We start from the raw sequence: 24,897 nt of genomic DNA, 5'->3' as shown, positions 1-24,897 counted from the left end.
CCAGACAGCAGTGGCCGTGTGCGTCTCCACACTGATAAGAGCTCTCACGTCGGTGTTCTGCCACTGCAGCTCCAGCTCAGTACAAATGTCAAGGAAAGTGATTTTTGATATCTTGAAGGTCTGCCACTGCTGTTAATCATCCCAGGTCTGCATCACTATCCTGTCTCACCAGTAAGTGCTATCTGTCTGCGCCCAAAAGCAGCTCTCCGTCAAGAGAAGCCACCCCAGGAAGAGATCTAGGAAAAGTGTGTATTCAATGTCACCCTCCTTAACAGGGTCTCTATTACCTTGGTTCTAAAGAATGCTGGATGAATTTAGATGGTGATGAATATAGTGCTCTCATATGTATCCTGTATCACGCCTGACAGTGCTTTGAAAATGGTGCTGGCTAGCTTGCAAAAGCCAGATGGATGATGGGATGAAATAAGAGGAATCATGGTAATTATTTAATTTGTCCCTCAGCCCCACAATTCCATTGCCTGCCAATAGATACCCACAATGCACAGTGCAAAAAATCCCAGAATGCATACAGCACAGCTACAGAGCAATGCATCATGGGATGGTTGGCCAGACTGCTGAGCATTTATTTAGAAACAAAACAATGCTGTGTGGCTGCAAGAACACAAGGTGAAAGTACCTTAACTGCAGGATAACAGTGTGGTGTATACAAACTGCTTGCACAACAGTTATTTTGGATCAATTACTGTAGATCACTTAATGCAGATACACAAAAGTTGCAACAAGTTTCAAGTACTGATGTGCCCTTATTGAGAGTTTCTCTCTGATATGCTGATTCTTGTTATGTGCTGTTGTGTAGTTGCTTTCTAGATGGATGAGTAAATGTGTAGATCAACAAACCTGTCACATTTACAACTGCATTTCAAATAAATATTTGATTCAACTGATACAATATGATGCAAAAGCAACAAAGAGTCCTGTGGCACCTTATAGACTAACAGACGTTTTGGAGCATGAACTTTCGTGGGTGAATACCCACTTTGTCTGTTAGTCTATAAGGTGCCACAGGACTCTTTGCTGCTTTTACAGATCCAGACTAACACTGCTACCCCTCTGAATATGATGCAAGTAGGCTGAGACACAAGCTCAGAACTGGATATGATCTATGTGGCAGCTTGTAGCAGCTGTTAAATAAGTCACCGAACTTCTAGGCTGCAGGCAACATGCCACTATATAGAATTGTGAAAAGATACTAAACGAGGGCTTGCCTCAACACAGACATTGTGCCAGTTTAATTTAATTTGGTTTAGTTAAACCAGTGCAATTTTTGTGTGTGGATTCTCATACATCATTTTACAACTGATTAGATCAGTTTAGCTTGTACTTGTAAATTTTACAGACATGTGAAGCTGATATAAACTAGATTTAAACCCAGGATCCACACACAAGTTGCATGGGTTTAATTAAATCAGTATAAAAAATCACATATTTAGTTAAACCCTGTACAACTTTGTCTGTGACTGGGGCCTTAGTTAAGGTGCAAGGGAAGCCCTGCTTGAGTGACATGTAGCTTAAAGGGAGGACACATTCTGAACAAATTTGAGAGTGTGGGTAAATGACAACAAAAAATCTCTTTTGTGATAGGCCCAGTTCACAACTTTAAGATCCAGATCTAAATTTTCTCCAAGTTTGAGAGTGTTTGAAACTGAAGTTCTACTTGTGCTCATTACAGAAATAACCATAAGCCACAAAATTCTGATCATTGTCTTGACTTCCCTAGAACTTGAAGACATTTGAATTGAGAATTCTAGGTCAGCCCAATCTCTACCCACAATATATTTTTGTGGGCAGGAGGTGAAGAATAAAATATATCATTGTCTCCCTGTGACTTTTTGATTTATTTAATAGATATGTTAGAATCCAGAGAACTTGTCCCAGAAATTACAGTTTAATAGCCAGTAAAATCCGGGCCTCAATTAGATGGCAGTGTCCAAAGTTATAAAGAAGCATAAGAATTTTCATACTCAAATAAGAAAATGGTCTCTCTAGTCAGATGGTTTGTCTCTAGTAATGGCCAATACTAAAGCTTCAGAGGAAGACATAAAGTCCTTACAATACACTTCACCCCAACCCTGCAAACATGTACTGTACACAAATAACTTCAAAGTAGAGTAAAATACAAGTGTTTAGACTACTTGGAAATTACAGGTAAGAAGATACCAGACCTCTGGCCCAATCGACAGTTCTTCCTCAATCAAACAACACTCCCATTGAAGGCAATGGGCGTTTGCCTACTAAGGAGTGCTAGTTTGGGACTCTTTTGTAATTCTAGGTAAATTTTTCTGTTTCAATATAACGACAAATCTCAACAAGATCAAACATGCTGAATGACTAAAAGCAATTATATTGCCTACAATAATCTCTGAGGGAAAGTAAAGCATATTGTGAACATGGATATGTTCTTAAATGTGTCAAAGACAGCTACAGAAAAGTATTTGACACAGAAAGAAAGATAAAGAATATACAGTAAAATCTGAACTAAGGTCCACCTCTAATAATCAGTTTCCTGTCTTAAGCAAAGACTTTAAAGTATCTCTGTGGTTTCAAATACAGTTTTGTTTGACTTAGTTAAAAACAATTTTTGTTACGCAACCAATTTTTGTTGACCTTTGGGTAGTTACAGAAGGAAGGTTTCCCTGTATTAAGTAGGACAATATTATGTGGCATATCTTCAAAAAAAAGAGGACTTTCTGGATTTTTACCACGGGCTTGATTCAAGGCCTAATGAAGTCAACAGGAATATTTCCATTTATTTTAAAAGGCTTTGTATCAGGACCTATATCCAGGTCTGTCTCTGTATTTTGATTCTTTTGACAAGAAATATACGAAATTGAGATCTCTCTGTGCAGGTGGCCCCACAGCACTTCTTTAATCTCCAAGTAGCAATGACAAAGCTTCTTGGACTTGTTGAATTGTAGGGCTTGTTCCTGCAGCCCTGGTTCACTCAGCACACTCACTGAAGTTAATAGGAATGCAATAATCATAGCATCAGCAATCCAGCTCTCTAAAGAGACTTTCTATTCTGAAGATGCAACAATCATATGGAAAGCACAAATGCAAGAGTCCTAACCTCTTTCGAGCCACGACTTCTCACAATGGAAAAAGCATATCATCATAAAATCTTAGTTTATTCCAAACATAAAATAGATAAATTCTTCAATACTAGGGACAGAATTGCATTCTACTACTACTAGGGAAAATAGCAAGTCTGTGAGTGAGTCTCTTATTTGAGGCAATAGTTATTAGGCATATATTCACAAATTACAAAGATGTTGCAATATTTGATTTCTCCACAGTTCAAAACACTCTTAATATGGTTTAATTAGTCATTCTTTCAGAAGGAAGATTTATCTTCCTCTTTACATATTTACAGATTCCGGAACTCCGCCAACCCGAATGGAGTTGCGGAGTCAACATGGGGTGCCGCGGACATCGATTCCGCACCGTGAGGACGGTGAGTAATTCGATCTTAGACACTTTGACTTCAGCTACGTTATTCACGCAGCTGAAGTTGCGTATCTCAGATCGATTTTCCCCCGTAGTGTAGACCAGCCCTGAGGTAATATCTTTTATTGAACCAACTTCTGTTGGTGAGAGAGACAAGCTTTTGAGCTTACACAGAGCTCTGTGTCTCTCTCACCAACAAAAGTTGGTCCAACAAAAGATATGACCTTGCCTACTTTGTCTCTCTAATATCCTGGGACCAACTCAACTACAACAACAGTTCTAATCCTTTATCATTGTTATGGTTCTTCTCTAAACCCCCTCCATTTATCAACATCCTTCTTGAATTGTGAACACCAGAACTGGACACGGTATTCCAGCATGGTCATACCAGTACCAAATACAAAGGTAAAATAACGTCTTTACTCCTATTCAAGATTTGCTTGTTTATGCATACAAGGATTGCATTACCCCTTTTGGGGTGTCACTCTGGGAGCTCATGTTCAGCTGATTATCTACCATTACTCACAAATCGTATTTAGCCACTGCTTCTTCAGAGGGGCAGGTCGGCACAACTTATTAGGCGGTCACCTAGGGCACTAACATTTGGGGGGCGACAGCCGAATCTTCGGCCACCCTGGTCATCAGCGGTATTTCGGGGGCGGGACCTTTCGCCGTCTCTGGCGCCAAAACAGCTGGTGGCGCTCCTGCAGAGGGGCATTACTAAGCTAACAGATTCATACAGTGGTGAATCCCAGAATCTTGGTGAATGTTTGGAAGTTTTATTTTGAGCAATATAAGACAGCCCAGACCATCTTCTCCATGACTGCAAGAGAATACAAGCAAAGGACTCTCCAATAGTTCACTGAATTGATATTTTTCAACAGACACCTAGTGTCAACTGGTTTCAGGTGATCTCACATTCGGATGCCCCATCCATAGCAATGATGATGGGCTTTTTAATGTGGCTAGGGTAAGAGCACATCCCCGCTGGCCTGCCTCCACAACCCTTTCCCAGTGCAGAGAGGGTAGAAATCCGTGACTTCCATGACAAACACGCAACCTTAATCATAATGTGTTTATTAGCTAACTTTATTCTTAGTAAGCAAATCTATGTTTGAAAATCCTGTACATTCCTCAGAATAGCAACCACTCATCTGCTTGCTTCCCTGACACAAAGTCAGACACTTTGCAAGGGACATTGAAATAGATAAGAGCAACATTTTGAAAAATGCAGGTATTGAACACTTGCACTTCCCATTAGCTTCTCTTGGAGTTGCTGGATGCTCATCACTTGAAAATCAGGCCCAACGATGCCTTACGCAGGGGCATTTGAGGCATTCAAAACTAGTGGATACCTTTGAACATATGGCCTAAATAAATATTTAATAGCTGAATAATGGGTAATCTTATACAGTAGAACAGTGGTCCCCAACCTTTTTGGCTGGCAGGCACCAGCCGAAGGACCACTGCGGCGGTGGAGCACCCTCTGAAATGCCGCCGAATTTCGGTGGCGATGCCTCTTGATGACACTGCTTGCCGTCAACAAGCGATGTCATCGAGAGGCATCCCCGCTGAAATTCGGGAGCGACGCCTCTTGATGATGTCTCTTGTTGACAGCAAATGGTGTCATCAAGAGGCTTCGCCGCCGAAATTCGGGGGCGACGCCTCTCGATGACATTACTTGTCGGTGACAAGCGTCGTCATCGAGAGGCGTCCCCACTGAAATGCCGCTGAAATTCGGCGGCATTTTGGCAGGTGCTTTCCCGGAGTCCAGGACACGGGCGCATTAAGATGCACTTGTTTCATTTAAATTCTTACGGTTAAAAGCAGCATTTCTCTTCTGAATAGTGAAGTTTCAAAGGAGTATTAAGCCAATGTTCAATAGTAAACTTCTGAAAGAAAAACCATAATGTTTTGTTCAGAGTTACGAACATTTCAGAGTTGCGAACAAAACCTCCATTGCCAAGGTGTTCGTAACTCTAAGGCTTTACTGTAACAGCTCAAGACCAATTTAAGACTTGGGCCTTATATGTAAAGGATTACAACTTGCCAGGAGAGAGATTCAGCAGATCAGAAATAAAGGCTCAGATAATCATATCATTGAACTTCTTAACCTAACTCTGGCAAAGGAAACAAATAAAACAAAATACCTTTAGATATAGTCACTCAGGAAGGAACATGAGAAGGTCTTTCTGCTAAGCTGTAAAGAGTGCAAGGAAGGCTTCAGACATCCAAACCATGAAATACTAAATTATACACCATCAGTCTGCCACAGCACTAGTGCTGGCTCAAAGACAGAGGGGAGGCAGCTTGTCTCCCCAGTTCAAGGGCTGCTGGGGCGGTATCAGATCCCAGTCTAGTGGCTCAATCCTTATGGGCTTTGGGCAGAGGGCAATAACTAAGGACCCAGCTCTGCCTCCACCTGCCTCAGGCCCTTTCTAGTAGGGGCTGTGTGCCTGGTCAAAGGGGACACTGCACTAATTGTATTCATCATGCCTGCCTTATATTTGTCCTACAGCCCTCCTGCACTGGCTATGGAGTAGTAGGGCAACAATGAACCTGCCCCTATGAACCAGTTACATCTCATGAAAACTGAGACCAGTATTATTCAGTATCAGCATTATTCAGTATCACTAGTGCACTTAATATCACTGGTCTGAAGATCTAGGAATTATATATTAAGTTATATATTCTACAGCGAGAAAATATTAATACTAAAAGGTTTTAATTTATTAATTAGACGAAAATCCTGGAATCTGTGCACAGTGCAAATAAAGACACTATGCAAAAGGGTGCTTCATGGCAGCTGGGGGAACAAAAATCCCCCCACCCAGGCCACACAGCAACCACTGCTGTTGGCCCTTCTGGCTGGTACAAGTATGTGTACTGTTTCTTTAAATCTGTAGAACAGGGGTGGGCAAACTTTTTGGCCCGAGGACCACACTGGGGTTGCGCAACTGTATGGCGGACAAGGTAGGGAAGGCTGTGCCTCCCCAAACAGCCTGGCCTCCGCTTCCTATCCATCCCCTCCCACTTCCCATCCCCCTCAGAACCCCCAAACCATCCAACCCCCCCGCTCCTTGTCCCCTAACTGCCCCCTCCCGGGACCCTCACCCCCTATCCAACCCCCCTGCTCTCTGTCCCGACTGCCACGACCCCTATCCATACCCCTACCCCCTGACAGCCCCCCCCCGGGACTCCTACCCCGTATCCAACTGCCCTCTGCTCCTCAACCCCTGACCACCCCCTCCCAGCACCCCTGCCCCTAACTGCCCCCCGGAATCCCACCCCCCCTACTCCCTGTCCCCTGACTGCCCTCCCAACCACTATCCAAATTCCTGCCCCCTGACAAGCCCCCCGGGACTCTCACTCCCAATCCTCCCTGTTCCTCATCCCCTGACCGCCCCCCTAGAACCTCCGCCCCATCCAATCTCCTCCTTCTCCCTGACTGCCCCCCAGGACCGTCTGCTCCCTTATTCAACCCCCCCGCTCCCGCCCCCTTACCAGCAGCAGGAGTTCGCAGCTGCAACACCTGGCCAGAGCCAGCTGCGCTCCTCACACTGCCCAGAGGGAGCAGCGGGGCCAGAGTGTGGCTCGGCTGCGGGGGAGGGAGGACACTTGGGGAGGGGCCAGGGACTAGGCTCCCCGGCTGGGAGCTCAGGGGCTGGGAAGAACGGTCCCACAGGCCGGATGTGGCCCGTGGGCTGCAGTTTGCCCACGTCTGCTGCAGAAGGAAGCCAGGAAGGACAGGATCTAGGCAGAAGGGTACAATGAACCGGAGAGAGAGAGAAAATATCTTCAGGAATAATACTGGGTTTTTTTCTTCTTGTAAAAAAGTTTCATGTTCAGTGTTAAAATCAAATGACTGTTTATTTACTGTTGTCACCTGACTGCTGATGTAAACCTTCCCTTAACAGAGAATAGCCACTGGAGCCACATAGAATAGTTGTGAAACCACTGGATCTGCTTCTTCCACTAAACTCAATTGAACACTGAGGTGCATGGGGTGCCCATAGAGCTGTGCTGCAGCGATTCTGTAGACCCTATGCATGGGCCATGCAAATCCTGCACATAAGAACATAAGAATGGCCATACTGAGTCAGACCAAATGTCCATCTAGACCAGTATCCTGTCTTCCAACAGTGGCCAATGCCAGGTGCCCAAGAAGGAAAGAACAGAACAGGTAATCACCAAGTGATCCATCCCCTGTTGCCCATTCCCAGCTTCTGGCAAACAGAGGCTAGGGACACCATCTCTGCCAATCCTGGCTAATAGCCATTCATAGACCTATCCTCCATGAACTTATCTAGTTCTTTTTTGAATCCTGTTATAGTCTTGGCTGTCACAACATCCTCTGACGAGGAGTTCAACAGGTTGACTGTGCTGTGTGAAAAAATACTTCCTTTTGTTTTAAACCTGCTGCCTATTAATTTAATTTGGTGACCCCTAGTTCTTGTGTTATGAGCAGGAGTAACTAACACTTCCTTATTTACTTTCGCCACACCAGTTAAGATTTTATAGACCTCTATCATATCTCCCCTTAGTCGTCTTTTTTCCAAGTTGAAAAGTCCCATTCTTATTAATCTCTCCTCATATGGCAGATGCTCCATACCCCTAATAATTTGTATTGCCCTTTTCTAAACCTTTTCCAATTCCAATATATCTTTTTTGAGATGGGGCAACCACATCTGCACGCAGTATTCAGAATGTGGGCATACGTACCATCGATTTATATAGAAGCAATATGATATTTTCTATCTTATCTATCTCTTTCTTAATAATAGCCAACATTCTGTTTGCTTTTTTGACTGCAGCTGCACATTGAGTGGATGTTTTCAGAGAACTATCCATAATGACTCTAAGATCTCTTTCTTGAGTGGTAACAGCTAATTTGGACCCCATCATTTTATACGTATAGTTGGGATTATATTTTCCAATGTACATTACTTTGCATTTATCAACACTGAATTTCATCTGCCATTTTGTTGCCTAGTCACTCAGTTTTGAGAAATCCTTTTGTAGCTCTTCACAATCTGCCTGGGACTTAACTGTCTTGAGGAGTTTTGTATCATCTGCAAATTTTGCTACCTCACTGTTTACCCCCCTTTTCCAGATCATTTATGAATATGTTGAATAGGACTGGGCCCAGTACAGACCCATGTGAGACACCACTATTTACCTCTTGCCATTCTGAAAACTAACCATTTATTGCTACCCTTTGTTTCCTATCTTTTAACCAGTCACCATGAGAGGATCTTCCCTATTATCCCATGACTGCTTACTTTGATTAATAGCCTTTGGTGAGGGTCCTTGTCAAAGGCTTTTTGAAAATCTATATACACTATATCCACTAGTTCTCCCTTGTCCATGTGCTTGTTGACCCCCTCAAAGAATTCTACTAGATTGGTGAGACACGATTTCCCTTTACAAAAACCATATTGCCTATTCCCTAACAAATTATGTTCATCTATGTGTTGGAGAATTTTGTTCTTGACTATAGTTTCAACCAGTTTGAAGCCCTTTTCAGAAACTGGAGTCACATTAGCTATCCTCCAGTCATTTGGTACAGAAGCTGAGTTAAATGATAGGTTACAGACTACAGTTAGTAGTCCTGCAATTTTACATTTGAGTTCCTTCAGAACTCTTGGGTGAATACCATCTGGTCCTGGTGACTTATTACTGTTTAGTTTATCAATTTGTTCCAAAACCTCCTCTAATGATATCTCAATCTGGGACAGTTCTTCAGGGCATGTCTACACTTACCTCTGGAGCGATCGATCCAGCAGGGGTCGATTTATGTGTCTAGTGAAGATGCAATAAATCAACTGCTGAGCCCTCTCCCATCAACTCTGGTACTCCACCGGAGCGAGAAGTGTAGGCGGAGTCAACAGGGGAGCATCAGCAGTCCACCTACCGCAGTGAAGACACCGCGGTAAATAGATCTAAGTACATTGCATAACTTAGATCGATCCCTCTCCCCCCCACCCCCCCCCCCAGTGTAGACCTGGCCTCAGATTTGTCACCTAAAAAGAATGGCTCAGGTTTGGGAATCTCCCTCACATCCTCAACCACGAAGACTGATGCAAATAATTCATTTAGTTTCTCTACAATGGCCTTATCATCCTTCAGTGCTCCTTTAGCATCTCCATCATCCAGGGGCCCCATTGGTTGTTTAGTAGACTTCCTGCTTCTGATGTACTTAAAAAAAAATTACTATTACTTTTTGAGTCTTTGGCTAGCTGTTCTTCAAATTCTTTTTTGGCCTTCCAAATTATATTTTTACACTTTATTTGCCAGAGTTTATGCATCTTTCTATTTTCCTCACTAGGATTTAACTTCCTCATCCCCGCTACACAGATGAAGGAATAGTGCATCTTTTCATAGGTATCTTATCCCAACACATTAATATTACATAACCAAAAAATGTCCAATTAAACTGACAGGAATTAATTGACATCATAATAATGAACATCTGTATCTTGTTTTGCCCTTGGGAGATATATAGAGAGATACAGATAGATAGACAGATATAAAGATTTAGATGTATAAAGTAAAGGGAGATGCCACATGGAGATAATGCTACAGGTTAGGTTTTAATTAGATACAATTATATACTGAACATATTAAAACAAAATTAACAGACTTCCTTCACACACACATACACACAAATTCTTTATTCAACCCTGCCATTATCCTTGATAAACAACTTTACTTTTCCTTCTTGCTTCACACACCTATGTCTACAAAGACCAGTGACGTTTTTCCACATTTTATTTCCTCTTCAAATCCTCCCTTCCCTTCCCCAAGGATCTTTCACAGGCACACTTGCAGAGGACAGATGTTGATGTCTGAGAGGTACATGACCCCTGCAACTTCTCAGGCAACAGTAATGACAAGTGCACACTTCTGCACCTACTCCACTATCTTCCTTTTCTTTGTCTCGGAGCTTCTGGAGCAGGTAGACTTGTCCCTCACCTCACCTGACTTTCCCACTCCAATTTTCTTCTGGATCCACTGAAACTTGGCTCTGCCCCTCTACTCCAGTGAAATCACTATCACGAAGATCATTCTCTTTGTCAAGCCTAACAGCCTCTTCTCCCTTCTCATCTTCCTTAACATACCCATTGTTTTTTAATAGAGTCATTCACTCCCTCTTGTTCCTGAGCTTTCAGAACATTGTAGTCATCTGGTTCCCCACCCAACTCTATCGTTTCTCTTTCAGCTGCTCCTCCCTCAGCACCAGCATCGCTCAGGGCTCTGTCCTTGCCTCTTTCTATACTTATCCCTTAGCTTACACTACTGACCTCATCTGCACCCTTGGCTTCAGTTCCCATCTGTGCTCTGGTGACTCCCAAATCTCCATCTCCACTACAATCCCTCCCCTTTTCAAATGGCTCCTCGCCATTTACCGTTCCAGGATCCTCCTGCCAGGCGATGATCGAAGTGGCCAAGACTAAATTTGTCACCTCTCCCCTCTAAACCGTCCCTTCTTCCTCCACTCTGTCTAAGCCACCAGCGTTGCTAGTCTCCTCTTCCACCCCACAGTCAGGCAGCCTGTCGCCGAGTCCTGTGGGTTTTTCCAATTCAACGTCTCTCAAATCTGTCCCTCCCTCTGTCCACACTGACAAGCCTTGCCCGAGGTGTCCTCATATTGTAAGTTCCACCCCCGCTCCCCGGGGGCCCGATATCTCACACCCCCACAGACACACCTCCCATTGGCCTGGCATCGCTCCAGCCACACCCTCCTCCTGGCTCATTCTCTCCCGTCATTCGCACAAAGTGGGTGCCACCCCACCCCCCATCACTAGTCCTACCCCAGCTTTCCCTCACCCCTGCCCTGCCCACCCATCCTTCCCCTGGTGCCCCTTTCCAGCTGCTCTCGTCCTCATGGCTTAGGTCCCTCCATTCCTGAGCCCTCTCTCCTTTGGGTCCCCGGCCCCGATGTCCCTCCCCAGCCCCAAACGTCCCTCCATTCGGATCCAAACCCGCCCCCGAGCCTGAGCCAGCCGCGCTGGCTGGGCAGGGGAAGGGCCGCCACTTCAGCGAGAGGTGACTTTCCCAGCGCGACGCACATGCCCGGAAGGAGAAGGTACATTCTGGCCAGCGCAGAATCGGCTCCTGCTCCCCAGCCCCAGCCTCCTGCAGTCGCCTGGCTCCTTTCCCTGCGTCGGCGGGCTCTGCGGGGCCGCCGGCTGCTGCCTGATCCGAAGTCACCAGACAAAGCTGCAAGGAGCCGGCGGACTTTCACGCCGCTGAAAGGAGTCATATAATCCCCAGGGGAAAAGCAACTCCCCGAGAGATCCACCCCTCTGCCCCGCACACTGGGGGAGAGGCAGGGCCCGGGCGAGCGGAGGCTGCAGCCCAGGCAGGTACTCAACATCCGCGCACACACCAGCCCCCCAGCACACACGCTGCCGTCTCGTGGCCTTCGAAACTCACGCGTAACAAGTTAGTTCGATGAAACTTTTTCAAAGTTCGTCCTTCGGGATTTGTTCTCACGTTTCACAAGAACCGGGGCATGCTGAAGTGCCTGTCACCGGGGGGTCTAAATGTCCTTGCGTTAAATACACGTGGACAGGTTTGTTTTAATTCCGCACAGGTTAAAAATAATAATAATTGTGGCGCTTCTTGGGGCAATTGGCTGTAAAAGTTACTTTGTAACCCCTGGGGTCGCACGCAGGCGGATGCGGGAGGCCTAGGCGCTGCAAAGGCGTCCTGGTTAAAAACAATGTCAGCTTCTAGAGACTGAAAAACAGATCTATGTAGGTAGTAATTAAAAGTGACAAGCAGCCCAGAGAACAACGGTCAGACAAGACTGTGCCTGGACTCCCTGATTCCCGTTGGGAAGAAACAAAATCCCACAAAAGCCACTTTTCAAACACCCCCTGCCTCACAACGTCCCGAGCCAGGAGCTGGAGTGGGGTCTCTCCCCAGCCACTCCCCAGGAGAGATTTCAGAGCTCCCCCCTCCTGCTCTCGGCCACACGCACCAGTGCAAGGAGAAGGGGGAAGAAGATGGCCGTTTGTGATCCAATATAAAAGCTCTTTGTTGCATTCACACAAAAGCCAAGAGCCACTTTTCGGCCTGGGCCTGAGGCCAGTGGAAGGAGCTGGTCTGCTCTAGAGCGAAAAGAAAGAGTCCCCCACACGGAAGAAAACTCAGCGAAAAGGGAACACGAATAAAAAAAAGCGAGAGGAGAAACGCTAAACTGCAGCTTTGTGCTCAGCAGCCCTGGGATTTATTCAACCTCCTCAGTCTAGTGCCTTTTATCGAGGCAGAATCGTAATCCCAGCAGGTCCAGAGCCACCACCACCAAAACACAACAAACCAGTTGGTCTGATCAGCCCAAAGCGGCAGGAGCAGCAGGATGTCTGTGATCACTTACTTGTCCGTCTCTTGTGACATGTTTGATCCAATGAACTCTCTCCCCTTTTCCTGCTGCCTCAGTCTCTCTGGTGAAACTGGACTTTCAAGTCTGTGCAGGTGAAGGTGTGTGTGAGCGCCCGGGACGGCAGAACCAGAGCTACTGGTAATTCTGCTTTCCTCCCTCTCCCCCCCTCCGCCAGCCCCAGAAGTAGGACAGGTAGAGCCCCCTCCCCCCTCACATGTGGGCAGAGGCTGGGTGCTGGGTTCTCTCCCGCGGTGCTGGGGCAGTGGGAGGCACAGAGCGGAAAGCAGCAGACCTAGGCGCCCACAGGTAACTTTCTCGAGAGGAGCTGGATTCTTTCACTCAAGGATACAAGGCAGAGGGACGAGCTGCGAGCTGATTGGGTGGAGGTGGCTCTCAGGTGAGCTGCCATTGGAAGAGGCGCGCTCAGGTAAGGCCCCTGCTTAACTCCAGGCAGCACGGAGCTAGCTGGGGAGAGCTGAGAAAAGGTCTGCCCAGGGCTGGCTGCAGGCAGCTGAGCTGAGCTGGGAGGAGACCTGATGGTCCAGGAGCCCGCAGGCCCGAGCGAGGCCCCATCAGAGCTCTCTGCCCTCCACGCACATTAACTTTTTCCAATCGGCCCCGGCCCCACCCCCACCCGTAGACGGCTGAAATGCCATCCGACTAGGGGAAAAGGCCAACGCTATTGAATTCAGGGATATAAAGAGTCCTGGGTGGCCAATGGGGTATGGCTGAGAACAACAAACAAGAACATTTATTGTCTCGTAAAGAGGGATGGTTGGCAGAAATATGTAACTAGTCTACAGCTCCTTAGAGACAAATGCATCTATTACATAAGTGCATTGTACCAGTTTTACCCATACAAGATTTACAATCCTGATCAGGACTATAAAAGGGCACTTGTGAGATTTCTGCTCAGTTAAACAGCATCCTCCAGCTTTGGTTTTGGCATTAAGTACATGGCAGGAAAAATTAATGTATATGCCTTAGGATTTTTCCCAACCAAACCTGTCAACTGTAATCTGCACCCCCTTTCCCAACCATTATTGCAATTTCTGAGCCCTGTCAGTATCACACCAACATCTATTGGCCATTTCTGTGTTTCATTTTGTTGCTGTCATTTGAAGTTCTCCAGAGAAGCATCAACATTTGCCCTGTAATGCCACAGAAGTAGGAATTAGACAGACACTCAATTCTTCAAGCTTAAAATAGATACTTCATGAGGCTGTAATGAACTGAATTTTAAACTGGTGGATTTGTCAGTGAAGAAAACATTGCATAGTGAAGACAGATACGTAGTGCCAGAAAATGACACCAACCATCAGAATTTAAGCTAATGGTAGCAAATGGTGTGGCACATCTGGCAAGATATAGTCTGCAAGCACAGAAGTCCTAGGAAAAGTAAAAGCTAGAAAAGCTTAGACACAAAAACTTGCTGGTTTTATAAATAATATTTTATATCTTAAATAGTGTATAAAGCCATTATATGATATACTTTTTCACATAGGATAATATTTACTTAGCTGTCCTATTTCACAGCAGGATTAATTAATTAATCAAGTAAAAGGTAGTTCCCTCGATGAACAGCTATTCATAAGGCACCTAAAAGCTTGGTATTTCAATTTCAGCTCTGCTCACATGCCTTTTTAGTTCATAAAGGCATTCACTGGTAGGAACATTCACTGAAACAGTAAATTTTTTAGTAAATATTATAATGTTCAAATACAGAAAATGTTGAACTTGTGGGGCTTGATTCTCCTCTCACCCCAGTTTAAATAAGGCTTAGTTCTCTCCAATTAAATGGGATTTCAATCATGTAAAAATCAGCATGAGATGAGAATCAGGCGCATAAATATTTGCACAAACCTGAGTCTATATTCAAAGTTACTAGCCAATTAAGCTCAAATCAATATAAACCAGATTTAAATCGATTTAAGAATGTCTGCTAAAAGTTTGCATTGGTTTAGCTAAATTGATTTTAAAATTATTTTAGCTACAGCAATAGAGCTTTGAATATAGACAGGGCATTATTATTGGAGGACAAAAACAATACCTTGCAACCTACATGTCCAGTCAAAACTACGTAACAGCTTGAATTTTGAATAACAAATGCTGGCAATAAACTGCTCAAACAATCTATAGACCAAGAATTATTCATAAAAATGATTATACCAGTAGTTGTGTGTAACAAATATTAGAAAGTCAAAATTTGAACAGAAAAAAGCCAATTCATTCAATAAATTACTCACTACAAATTATTGCTCATTTCTAAAAAGGCATTATGGTGCCACCTTAAAATCACTTGAGGGCCTAAGGGTACAATACGTCAGTAGCTTTTTTTGGAAAAATAAATGGTGAAATGCTGGCTCTACTGAAGTCAGTGTGAACACTCCCATTGAGTTCAATAGGGTAAGGATTTCATCCCAAATCCTTATGTTTTAATTATCCTGAAAGAAACTATTGGGCCAAAAAGGACTATTTGTACGAGTAAGGCAAATAGATGGTTCCCATATTGGGTCTTATCCTTTCTTTTCCTTTATTTTTAAAAGTACAATAACATTTAAGATGTGATTTTTCATTTTCCTAATGAAGTCTATAAAATCAGAGTAAGTACTAGTAAAATCAGATGAGTATTTTTGAAAATCCCACCTGTAATGAGGCAGGAGTGTTGACATGGAAGGTTGGGTGACTTTATAAGAAAAACATTGTCATCACATCCACAATTCTGGATCAAACCCAGTTTGTAATCTGAACTGAAGTTTGTTGTCCTAGTACACAGATCACAACACAAAACTGTTTTTGGCAGCCTGATCTCAGGAGATTCCCTTAGAATAGCGGCGGCCAACCTGAGTCTGAGAAGGAGCCAGAATTTACCAATGTACATGGCCAAAGAGCCACACTAATATGTCAGCAGCCTCACATCACCTCTCCCCACTCCCAACCTGCAGTGCCTTCTGCCCACCAGCAGCCTCACCAATCAGTGCCTGCTGCCCGCCACGATCACCTGTTACGCGGTGCACAGCAGGTTCTGGTGGGGAGGGGGGGCAGAGTGAGGGAATGACAGGCTCGGGGAAAGGGGTGGAGTGGGTGCAGGGCCTGGGACAGAGCAAGGGGTTGAGCTCTGAGCATTCCCTGGCACACTGGAAAGTTAGCATCTATAGCTCCAGCCCCGGAGTCAGTGCCTATGCAAGGAGTTGCATATTATGGTAACTTATGAAGAGCCGCATGTGGCTCTGGAGCCACAGGTTGACCACCCCTGCCTTAGAATGAGCTAACCTGGAGACTGAATAAGCTTTCAGCCTCAAAGAAAGTGGTCCAAGGTCAAAACTATGGACAAGAGTAGAAAATTATAGGGCAGTGTTCCTTTCTGTTTTGTGGATACTGGAGATGTCTAGTGATGTCCTTATTCCCCAGCATGGAGGTGTGGGAGAAGGAAAATAGATGCCGGAAATTATCTGACTATATTTGGTGGGGATTTCTTTGTTTGGGTGGAGTTTTTCTGCGACATCTAGCAGACTGAAATACATGTTAATGTGTTGGAGTCAAGCTCTAGTTAAGCAAGTCAAACAAGTCCTGTCTGGTCCAACCTGCTGCTCATTCGTCGTGATCTACAAAATCTTCGTATTTTTTTGTGTGTCACTGAGTCAGTTGCAAAATCAGCTAACAGTATCTTCTGACCAGAGCAATCTTCCTCTCTTGTAGTATAAACAGTGAGTGAGCTAAAACACAATGTGTTTTTAAATCTATGGCTTGTCTTTGGAGCTTACAAGAACAATTAAAACAACAGTTTTATTTACTGTTCCAATCAACCACTGTTTTTCATACTTTGCTTTGGCTTGCTCGTTTGCATAGCAGCCACTAGTTTTACTATGGCATTACTCCTATAAAGAAGCAGCGTAGAATCCAACTAAGAACTTACCTCATGTTTGCATTATTTTCTCTGTTACAGCTAATTAGCATTGTTTGGACTTGCCATTATTGGGCAGAGAAAATAGGAAATGCAAATAAGGTTTAACTAGGGTTTAATTAACTCCACCAGAGAGGGCCTTTGGGGCCATCTGCCTGTCCCAAGTCAGGATAAAGGAGGAGGATTTGGCATGGGGCTAGCAACTCCACCCCATAAAAAAAAAATCAACCTGCTACAGAAACGCCAACAATAGAGACAACAGAGACGTTTACCCTGGAAAAAGAAGGGTCTTCAATTCGAAGATGCATGATGCTGGGTGGTAAAAGCCATGAGGAAGCCACTAAGCCTATTACCCTTCGTGCAACCAGGAGGATTACCATAGGCACATGGAACCATGTACGAGTCAGGAAAGACGGCGCAGGCTGCAGCAGAGATGAGGAGCAACAACCTGACCCTATTAGGCATTAGCGAGACAAGATGAACGCAAGCGGGGCAGAGATGACTGTTGACAGGAGAGTTGTTGCTGTATTCAGGTCATGAAGAGAGGGACACACCCCACATACAGGGAGTAGGCTTCATGTTGTCCAAGCAGGCACAGAGAGCACTGATTGGTTGGGAGGCACATGGTCCCAGGATGATCACAGCATCCTTCAGAACTAAAATGAAGAGGATTAAGATGAATGTTGTTCAGTGCTACGCTCCAACTAATGACAGCAAAGAGGAGGACAAAGATTATTTTTACAAAAGACTCCAGAAAATATTAGAGATTCTCCCAGACAAAGACATCGTCATCCTTATGGGAAACTTTAATGCCAAAATTGGACCTGACAACACAGGTTACAAACAAGTCATGGGGACCCACGCTCTGGAAGAGATGAGTGAGAATGGAGAGAGATTTGTGGATTTGTGTCTACTTAACAACCTGGTCATAGGAGGTAGCATCTTTCCTCACAAGCGGATCCACAAGAGTACCTGGGTATCACCAGCAGGCATGACAGAAAATCAGATCGATCATGTCTGCGTTAGCAAGAAGTTTAGAAGATCCTTGCAGGACGTTAGAGTTAGAAGAGGAGCAGACGCGGCGTCCGACCATCACTTAGTGGTGGCCAGATTGAAGCTGAAGCTGAAAAAGAACTGGATAGATGCATCAGACAGAAGAGTGAAGTACATCAGCCTTCTGAAGGACCATAAGACCAAGGAAGATTTTGGACTGAGGCTGAAGAATATGTTTTCAGTATTACAGGATCGGTCTGAGGAAGAGGAAGACAGTGTACTAAACAGATGGCAGAAAGTGAGAGAGACACTTAGGTCAGTATGCCAGGAAGTGCTTGGAATTAAGAAACACCAGCAGAAAGAGTGGATCACAGCAGAGACCTTGATCAAGATAAAGACAGAAAGAAGAAGAAGGCAGCAGTCAACAACAGCAGGACTAGAGCAGCAAAGGCCAAAGCTCAAAAAGAGTATGCCGAATCCCACAGAGCAATGAAGAGGAATATCAGGAAGGACAAGAGAGAGTATGTGGATGAACTGGCAGCAGAAGTGGAGCAGGCAGCATACAGCGGTAATATGAAACAGCTGTATGATACTACCAAGCGACTGTCTGGAAAGTTCAGCAAGCCAGAACGTCCCATTAAAGACAAGCAGGGAAAGTCTATAACAGGAATAGAACAACAGATGAACAGATGGGTGGAGCACTTTGAGGAACTCCTGGACAGACCAGCACCACCAAATCCACCAGATATCAACTCAGCTAACGAGGACCTCCCAATTAATTGCGATAAACCAACCAGAGATGAGATCAGAAAAGCCATCACCATGATGAATAATAGGAAAGCGGCTGGACCTGATGACATCCCAGCAGAGGCCCTGAAAGCAGACCTGGATGCTTCAGTGGAAATGCTGTACCCCCTCTTTGAGAAGATATGGGAAGAAGAAGTGATTCCGGTAGACTGGAAAGAGGGATATCTCATCAAAATCCCCAAGAAAGGAGACCTTAGCAACTGTGCCAATTATAGAGGAATCACACTCCTGTCGATGCCAGGGAAGGTCTTCAACCGAGTCCTCTTAGAGAGAATGAAGAATGCCGTCGATCCACAGCTATGAGATGAACAGGCAGGTTTCCGGCAGAACAGATCATGCACGGACCAGATAGCAATGCTTCGCATCATAGTCAAGCAGTCTATAGAGTGGAACTCCTCATTGTACATCAATTTTGTTGACTATGAGAAAGCATTCGATAGCGTGGATTGAGAGACCCTTTGGAAGCTCCTTCGGCACTACGGCATCCCAGCAAAGATGATCAACCTGATCAAGAACTCATATGACGGTATACACTGTAGAGTGATCCACGGAGGGCAGCTTACTAACAGCTTCCAGGTGCAAACTGGAGTCAGGCAAGGATGCTTGTTGTCACCACTTCTCTTCCTTCTCATCGTCAATTGGATTATGAAGACATCCACCTACAAGCGTAGGAACAGAATCCAGTGGACGTTGTGGACCCAGCTTGATGACCTGGACTTTGCTGACGACCTTGCACTCCTTTCGCACAGTAAACAGCAGATGCAAGAGAAGATCAACATAGTGGCAGTCACGTCATCACAGGTTGGCCTCAACATTCACAAGGACAAGACCAAGATCCTCAGGTTTAACTCCACTAGCAATGACCCAGTCACACTGAATGGAAGCCCCCTGGAAGACGTGCAGTCCTTCATCGACCCGCAGGGTGGCACAGATGCAGACATCAAAGTAAGGATTGGTAAGGCAAGAGCAGCCTTCTTACAGCTCAAGAACATCTGGAGCTCTAGAGAGCTGTCTTTGGCAATAAAAATTCGACTGTTCAACTCCAATGTGAAATCAGTCCTACTGTATGGAGCTGAAACCTGGAGGACGACCAAAACAACCATCAGGAAGATCCAGACCTTCATAAATAGCTGCCTCAGAAGGATTCTCCAGATCCACTGGCCAGACACCATCAGTAACATCCACCTCTTGGAGAGGACCTGTCAACTCCCAGCAGAGGAAGAAATCAGAAGGAGAAGGTGGGGTTGAATAGGACATACACTACTCAAGCAGCCAACTAATATCACCAGACAGGCACTGCGGTAGAACCCCCAAGGCAAGCGGAAAAGAGGGCGTCCAAGAAACACCTGGCGACGTGATCGTCAGGCTGATAGCAAAAAAATGAGCTATACCTGGAACCAGTTAGAACGAACGGCCCAGGATAGAGGACTCTGGAGATCTGTTGTTGGCGGTCCATGCCCCGATTGGGGTGACGGGCATGAGTGAGTGAGTAGGGTTTAATTGAGGTAAGTACCTAAAATTGGTTTTCTGAAAACTACTAAAAGAAGTCTGTGAGATAAAGGGTGTTAGAAGTTTATATTTATATAAAAACAATGCTATAAAGAAGTTCAGTGAGACGGCAAATGTTTGACAACCCTTCTCTTAGTTTGAAAGGATTACCTTCTATTTTCACTTGTGTACTGCTTAGTCATTGTCAGTTGTTGATCAGACTGTGGGCACTCACAATAAGTTGCCTGCCTACTAATTTTGTGACATGTAGCACTTATTGTTAAGTCCTTCCATAGGCTCTCCTTTGTAGTCATCTTCTGTAGCAAACTTCTCCCTGCTGAAACCTTATTTGATTGTTTCTTTCAATTTCTTTATTTTATTCTAAATATATGTAGGACCTGATCCCCAACTGACTTCAGTGGAGCTCTGCCAGTTTATACTAGCTGGAGATCTGGCCCACAGTTTGCCCTCAGAGTTCCAGTAAGCTCAGGTGATTTTCTTTTAACAAGACACGTAGCACTTTCTTTTCCCCCTTTCCTCCCCAACACATCATTTACTTCTTGGTTTTTGGGGTTTTTTTTAAATGTTGGAAGTCAATTCCCAAGAATTTAGTCTCTAATTTCCAGGAATTTATAGTAAATATGGCAGTTGGTAGTGCAATCTGAAGAATAAATGGGCAAGAGTGGGAAGTGAATGAGAAAATGCTATCAAGACATCAGTTTTAGGGCTTGATCCAGCTTCCATACAATTCTGTGGGAATCTTTCTAAATCATCATCGGGAGAATCTTCAAGTTCATGGAGTAACTTCATCTGAGATCTTAGTTTTTGCTGTCTTGGGGAGACACATAAAATGCTATTATTTGTTTAGTGTGTGACAGGCCTTTGTTGACCCTCAGAAGGAGGCGACACTAAAATTTGGACCTCCATTTTTTGTTAATGACAGGAAAATATCATAGTTTTTTTTTTAAATTTGCCATTATTAGTTTAATTTCAGTCTCCTTTTCCAAAATTTCCAAATAATGCCAAATAATTCCTTCAGTTGTATAAATGAAAGCAGTGTTTTTTCCTGGTTCTATACTCAACATAATCCAGGTCACAGTGCACTCTAATGTCTCAATTCTGCAGTGAGCTCTGTGCAGGTGGATCCCTGGACTTTCACAGGGCTTTGACACCGCTCAGTACAGGATTGGGCCTCTGACTGAATTTTCAACCATTTTGCAAGAATTGTAAAGCTTCTGTGAGTTTTAGAAAATACAGATATAGAATAACCATTTGAAATGATAAATTATTCAAAAACTGTTCAGTATGTTTTCTCAGGATCTCTTTTTGCTCTACTTTATTGTCCTAAAAGTAATAGATATACCTGCTCAAATTGTTTTATTCCGAATACTTCCCAGCACTCTGCAGTCTTTCCATTCAGTAGATTAACAGGAAGAATGGATTCTAAACAAAGCCTGTTTACCTTCTCCACACTTCAGAAACCATAGTAAACTCAGTCCAAAGAGTCTCAGGAAAAAAGCTTTTCATTCAGTACAGTTGAAATCAGCAAATAAAGTTTTAATTGCACTGGAATTAGCCCCAACTATCAATGTAAATCAATACTATGAAAAGTATAGAAAACGATGCTTGACAATTAACAATAATATTTTAATCAAGTAGATGGCAGGGAGCACTTCAGTGTTAATACAGAAAAAAAATTAGGAAATGGCATTTTTATAAATAGAATAGCAACTTTCAAGGAATGTTAAGACCGACTGCATTTATAATCTTCAGAGGACTTTATAATGTTACTCGGTAAGTCCTCACAACAGCTGTGTGAAGTAGGTAACTGTTATTTTACTTCAGGGAGACTGAGGCAGAAGAATTAAATGACTTGTTGAATGCTAAAGGGAGTTAGAGCCAGAGGAGAACTCCAGAGGCCTTGTCTCCTAGTCCTATAGCAAGGTCAATAGCCCACATCTGAGTTTCTATGTAAGTTTTGTTTTTATATCAGTTTGACATGTGCATAATATCATCAGTTGCCATTTTCTATTTCTGTTTATTCAGACAGGGAGTTTCTAGGAAGAGAGCATATAAACAATTTTTCCTGGGTTAAAAGTGAAATAAATCTGCTTAACAAGCCAGACTGAGTGCACTGGACCATCAGTGCCTGCTGAGATAACCTTCAGTCTTCCTCAGGGCTGCTTATCAGTTCCAGGTTATTGTCTGTTGTTTTGTTTTTTAATGCTCATTAGCTTTAAGAGCACTCAGTACCACCGATTCAGAAAGCCCCCAGCTCAGGATCCCCTGCAGTGACAGACTCGGATGCCTGTCCCAGCTGACTCAGAATCTAGGTGATAGTGTGTGTTTATATGATACGCACACAGAGCACACACAAGGAGATTTTATTTCTTATATTGGAAGTAATTTTAGTTTTCCCTTGGTTTGCAGTGAAGAAACTATTAGATTCCCAAATGGTTCCCTAAGGGCTTGGCTACACTGGAGAGTTGCAGCGCTGTAAACCCACCACCAGCGCTGCAACTTACTCACCGTCCACACTTGCAAGGCACATACAGCGCTGCATCTCCCTGGCTGCAGCGCTGGCCATACTCCTGCTCTGCCTCAGATATGATGATTGCAGCACTGGTGATGCAGCGCTGCTCCGCAAGTGTGGCCACCAAAAGCGCTGTAATCGGCCTCCAGGTTGTTAGGAGGTATCCCAGAATACCTGTTCAGCCACTCTGCTCATCAGTTCACACTCTACTGCCCTGGCCTCAGGAATTTTAAAAATCCGCTTCCTATTTGCTCAGCCAGGTGTGGAGTGCAATCAATCAGTGACCATGCCTCCACACACCAAAGGAGCCCCAGCATGGAGCAATGGTGAGTTGATGGACCTCATCAGTGTTTGCGGGGAGGAAGCTGTGCAGTCACAGCTGCTGTCCAGCCGTAGGAATTATGATATCTATGGGCAGATCTCAAGGGCTATGCTGGAAAGGGGTCATGACCGGGACACAGTGCATTGCAGGGTTAAAGTGAAGGAGCTGCGGGGTGCCTATTGCAAAGCCCACGACGGAAACCGTTGCTCAGGTGCTGCCTCCACGACCTGCCGTTTTTATAAGGAGCTGGACGCGATACTTGGGGGTGACCCCACTGCCAATCCAATGACCACGATGGACAGTTCAGAGCGGGGAGAGGAGAGGGAGGTGGAGGGGGGGGAGGAAACCGAGAGTGAGGGTACTGGGGTGAGGGGAGACACCCCGGAGTCCCAGGAGGCATACAGCCAGGAGCTCTTCTCAAGCCAGGAGGAGGCTAGCCAGTCGCAGCAGCTGGAACTTGTTAGTCAAGAAGAAGCAGAGGAGCGGGTTCCCAGTTAGCAGGTTTTTTTTTTGTGATGGAAATGTTTGAGGGGGGGGATTATGGCTGCATGCATGCATGCCTAGATGTGGAATAGCCCACTGATGTGGTCTATCACATTGCGGTAATCGGCCTCGGTAATCTCTTCAAAAGTTTCTGCCAGAGCGTGGGCAATGCGCTTGCACAAGTTTATAGGGAGAGCCACTGTGGTCCTTGTCCCAGTCAGGCTAACGCGTCCGCGCCACTGTGCCTCGAGGGGTGGGGGGACCATTGCTGCACACAGGCAAGCTGCATAGGGGCCAGAGTGGAATCCGCATTGCTGTAGAAGACCCTCCCGCTCTTCCCAGGTGACCCGCAGCAGTGAGATATCTTCCAGGATTAACTCCTGTGGAAAATGTAGGGATAGTGTTCAGTGTAGGTCCCCCTGCAGCTTTTTGCTTTCCCCAATGCACAGAAACCCCAGTGCAGCCCTGAACCAATCAGTCCCCCTTCCCAGGTGACCCGCAGCAGCGAGATAGCTTCCAGGATTAACTAACTCCTGCACTCATTCCCCCTTACTCACCATGTCTTCGCTGCTGTGGGCTCTCTGTGCTCTGTTTGGTATGTGGAAAGTATGCTAAAATGAGACTGTAAACTCCTTCACTGTGATTATACACAATGCTGCCTCTCTGTTAAATGTTTCAATTTTTGTCTTTCTAATAACAATGTCCTTGACGACTACTACTACTCGACTGGCCATATCAGAGACTGCTGAAAGGCTACAAAACCTGAGGAAAAAGCCACGAAAAAGCAAAGAAGATGTGGTGAAAGCACTTATGAATCAGTCTGCCAGAGAGAGTAAGGGCTTGTCTACATCACAAAGTTGCAGCGCTGGTGAGGGGGTTACAGCGCTGCAACTTAGGAGGTGTACACATCTGCAGGGCATCACCAGCGCTGCAACTCCCTGTTTGCAGCGCTGGCCGTACTCCCGTTTTGTCTCGGGTGTAGAGGATCCAGCGCTGGTGATCCAGCGCTGGTAATCAAGTGTAGACACTTACCAGCGCTTTTCTTGACCTCCGTGGAATAAGCAGGTATCCCAGCATACCTGAGGAAGCCTCTCTGGTAATCAAGCAGGTCTCCTTCCACGCGGTTTGCTCCGGTGTTCTCCGAATCCCCCCCCCAAGTGGGTCTCCTTCCCAGCAGTTTGCGGGGTGGTTCGGGGAACGCGAGAGCAAACCGCGGGGAAGCAGGTCTCCTTCCCCGGTTTGCTCTTGCGTTCCCCGAACCCCCGTGCAAGCAGGTCTCCTTCCCCGCCGTTTGCAGGGGGGTTCGGGGAACGCGAGAGCAAACCGCGGGGAAGGAGATCTGCTTGCTCGGGGGTTTGGGGAACGCGAGAGCAAACCGCGGGGAAGGAGATCTGCTTGCTCGGGGTTCGGGGAACGCGAGAGCAAACCGCTGGGAAGGAGACCTGCTTGCTCGGGGGTTCGGGGAACACTGGAGCAAACTGGGGAAGGAGACCTGCTTTCCCGCGGTTTGC

The 24,897-nt window shown here is 45.2% G+C and overlaps 1 protein-coding gene across 4 annotated transcripts in view; it reads right to left on the bottom strand.

Moving 5' to 3' along the window:
• Positions 1-24,897, bottom strand: part of GRHL2 (grainyhead like transcription factor 2) — a 139,122-nt gene that overhangs the window by 91,663 nt on the left and 22,562 nt on the right. Inside the window, exon 1 of one of the 4 annotated variants that reach the window (XM_050940927.1) lies at positions 12,851-12,993. The exons of the other annotated variants lie outside the window; for them this stretch is intronic. Within the exon in view, the coding sequence (XP_050796884.1) occupies positions 12,851-12,870 (20 nt within the window). The 5' untranslated portion in view covers positions 12,871-12,993. Of the gene's footprint in view, positions 1-12,850; positions 12,994-24,897 lie in introns of those variants that run through there. 4 annotated transcript variants of the gene reach the window in all.

This window comes from Gopherus flavomarginatus, chromosome 2 (genome assembly GCF_025201925.1).
Source record: "Gopherus flavomarginatus isolate rGopFla2 chromosome 2, rGopFla2.mat.asm, whole genome shotgun sequence".
Classification (NCBI taxonomy): Eukaryota; Metazoa; Chordata; order Testudines; family Testudinidae; genus Gopherus; species Gopherus flavomarginatus.
The sequence above is the reverse complement of the archived record's forward strand: the minus strand, read 5'-3'. Positions and strand labels throughout refer to the sequence as shown.